Here is an 878-nt window from a genome sequence, read left to right on the forward strand (position 1 = left end):
CTTATTTATTAAAATATTTTCGCATTCGGATATAGAAAAAGAATTTCAATCCATTTGAATCCATTCTCGTTTACTGGGTCATGCAGTAAAAAGATCTACACCAAAATCTATATTATCTGTGTACCTGTCGACTGGTTGATCCTGCCTACAAGTTTTTCCGTCCTCCAACAAAGTGAAGCCGTCGCGGCATTCGCAGCGATACGAGCCGGGAGTCGGTACGCAAATGTCAGTGCAAAGCATGCCTTTCATGAGTTGACAGATATCATCCAACTCTGTGAATCAGAACGTTGGGATTTGAAATTCGTTGGGATTCAAACTATTTGCACACAAGCTAAATAAAGAAAGAGAAAAATCAGGATCGCGCCAACTTTCTCGCGTACGCGCTGTGCGCTTCAGAAAGACAAACGCAAAAACGTTTGTTTACAGTATGAATTTCGTTTTAAGGATACTCTCGAAATTTTCTTTGGAGTAAAAGTCTTCTTTTAAACGATAAAAACTGAACCATTCTTGAACAAGAATAGATCAATTTTTATTTTTAAGAGTAAGATTCACTCTAAAACTTTCAGAGAGTATATTCTGGCTTGTTTATCAATTTTATTATCTGTAATAATAATATCAATAATCAAAGGAACATATTCCATATAATAAATGAAGTACTTTTTTATACAAATCATACGTTACCTGGAGTTGGAATTGAGTACGGCGTGGAATCTGATGACGAAGAGGAAGGCTCGCCCGATGATGTGGATAAAGGTGATGTAGATGAAGAAGGTGAAGACGACCACGACGGCGATGACGATGACGACGGTGACGTTGATGACGATGATAACGATGATGATGATGATGATGATGACGATGACGGCGACGGCGAGTACGAG

The 878-nt window shown here is 38.6% G+C and overlaps 1 protein-coding gene across 2 annotated transcripts in view; it reads right to left on the bottom strand.

Moving 5' to 3' along the window:
* LOC108755100 (fibrillin-1) overlaps positions 1 to 878 on the bottom strand; it is an 18,247-nt gene that overhangs the window by 13,793 nt on the left and 3,576 nt on the right. For both annotated transcript variants that reach the window (XM_018497906.1, XM_018497904.1), the window contains 2 exons: positions 682 to 878; positions 125 to 272 (listed from right to left, as the gene is read on the bottom strand). In XM_018497906.1, the coding sequence (XP_018353408.1) occupies positions 125 to 272; positions 682 to 878 (345 nt within the window). The remainder of the gene's footprint in view (positions 1 to 124; positions 273 to 681) is intronic.

Source organism: Trachymyrmex septentrionalis, unplaced genomic scaffold (genome assembly GCF_001594115.1).
Source record: "Trachymyrmex septentrionalis isolate Tsep2-gDNA-1 unplaced genomic scaffold, Tsep1.0 scaffold83, whole genome shotgun sequence".
Lineage (NCBI taxonomy): Eukaryota > Metazoa > Arthropoda > Insecta > Hymenoptera > Formicidae > Trachymyrmex > Trachymyrmex septentrionalis.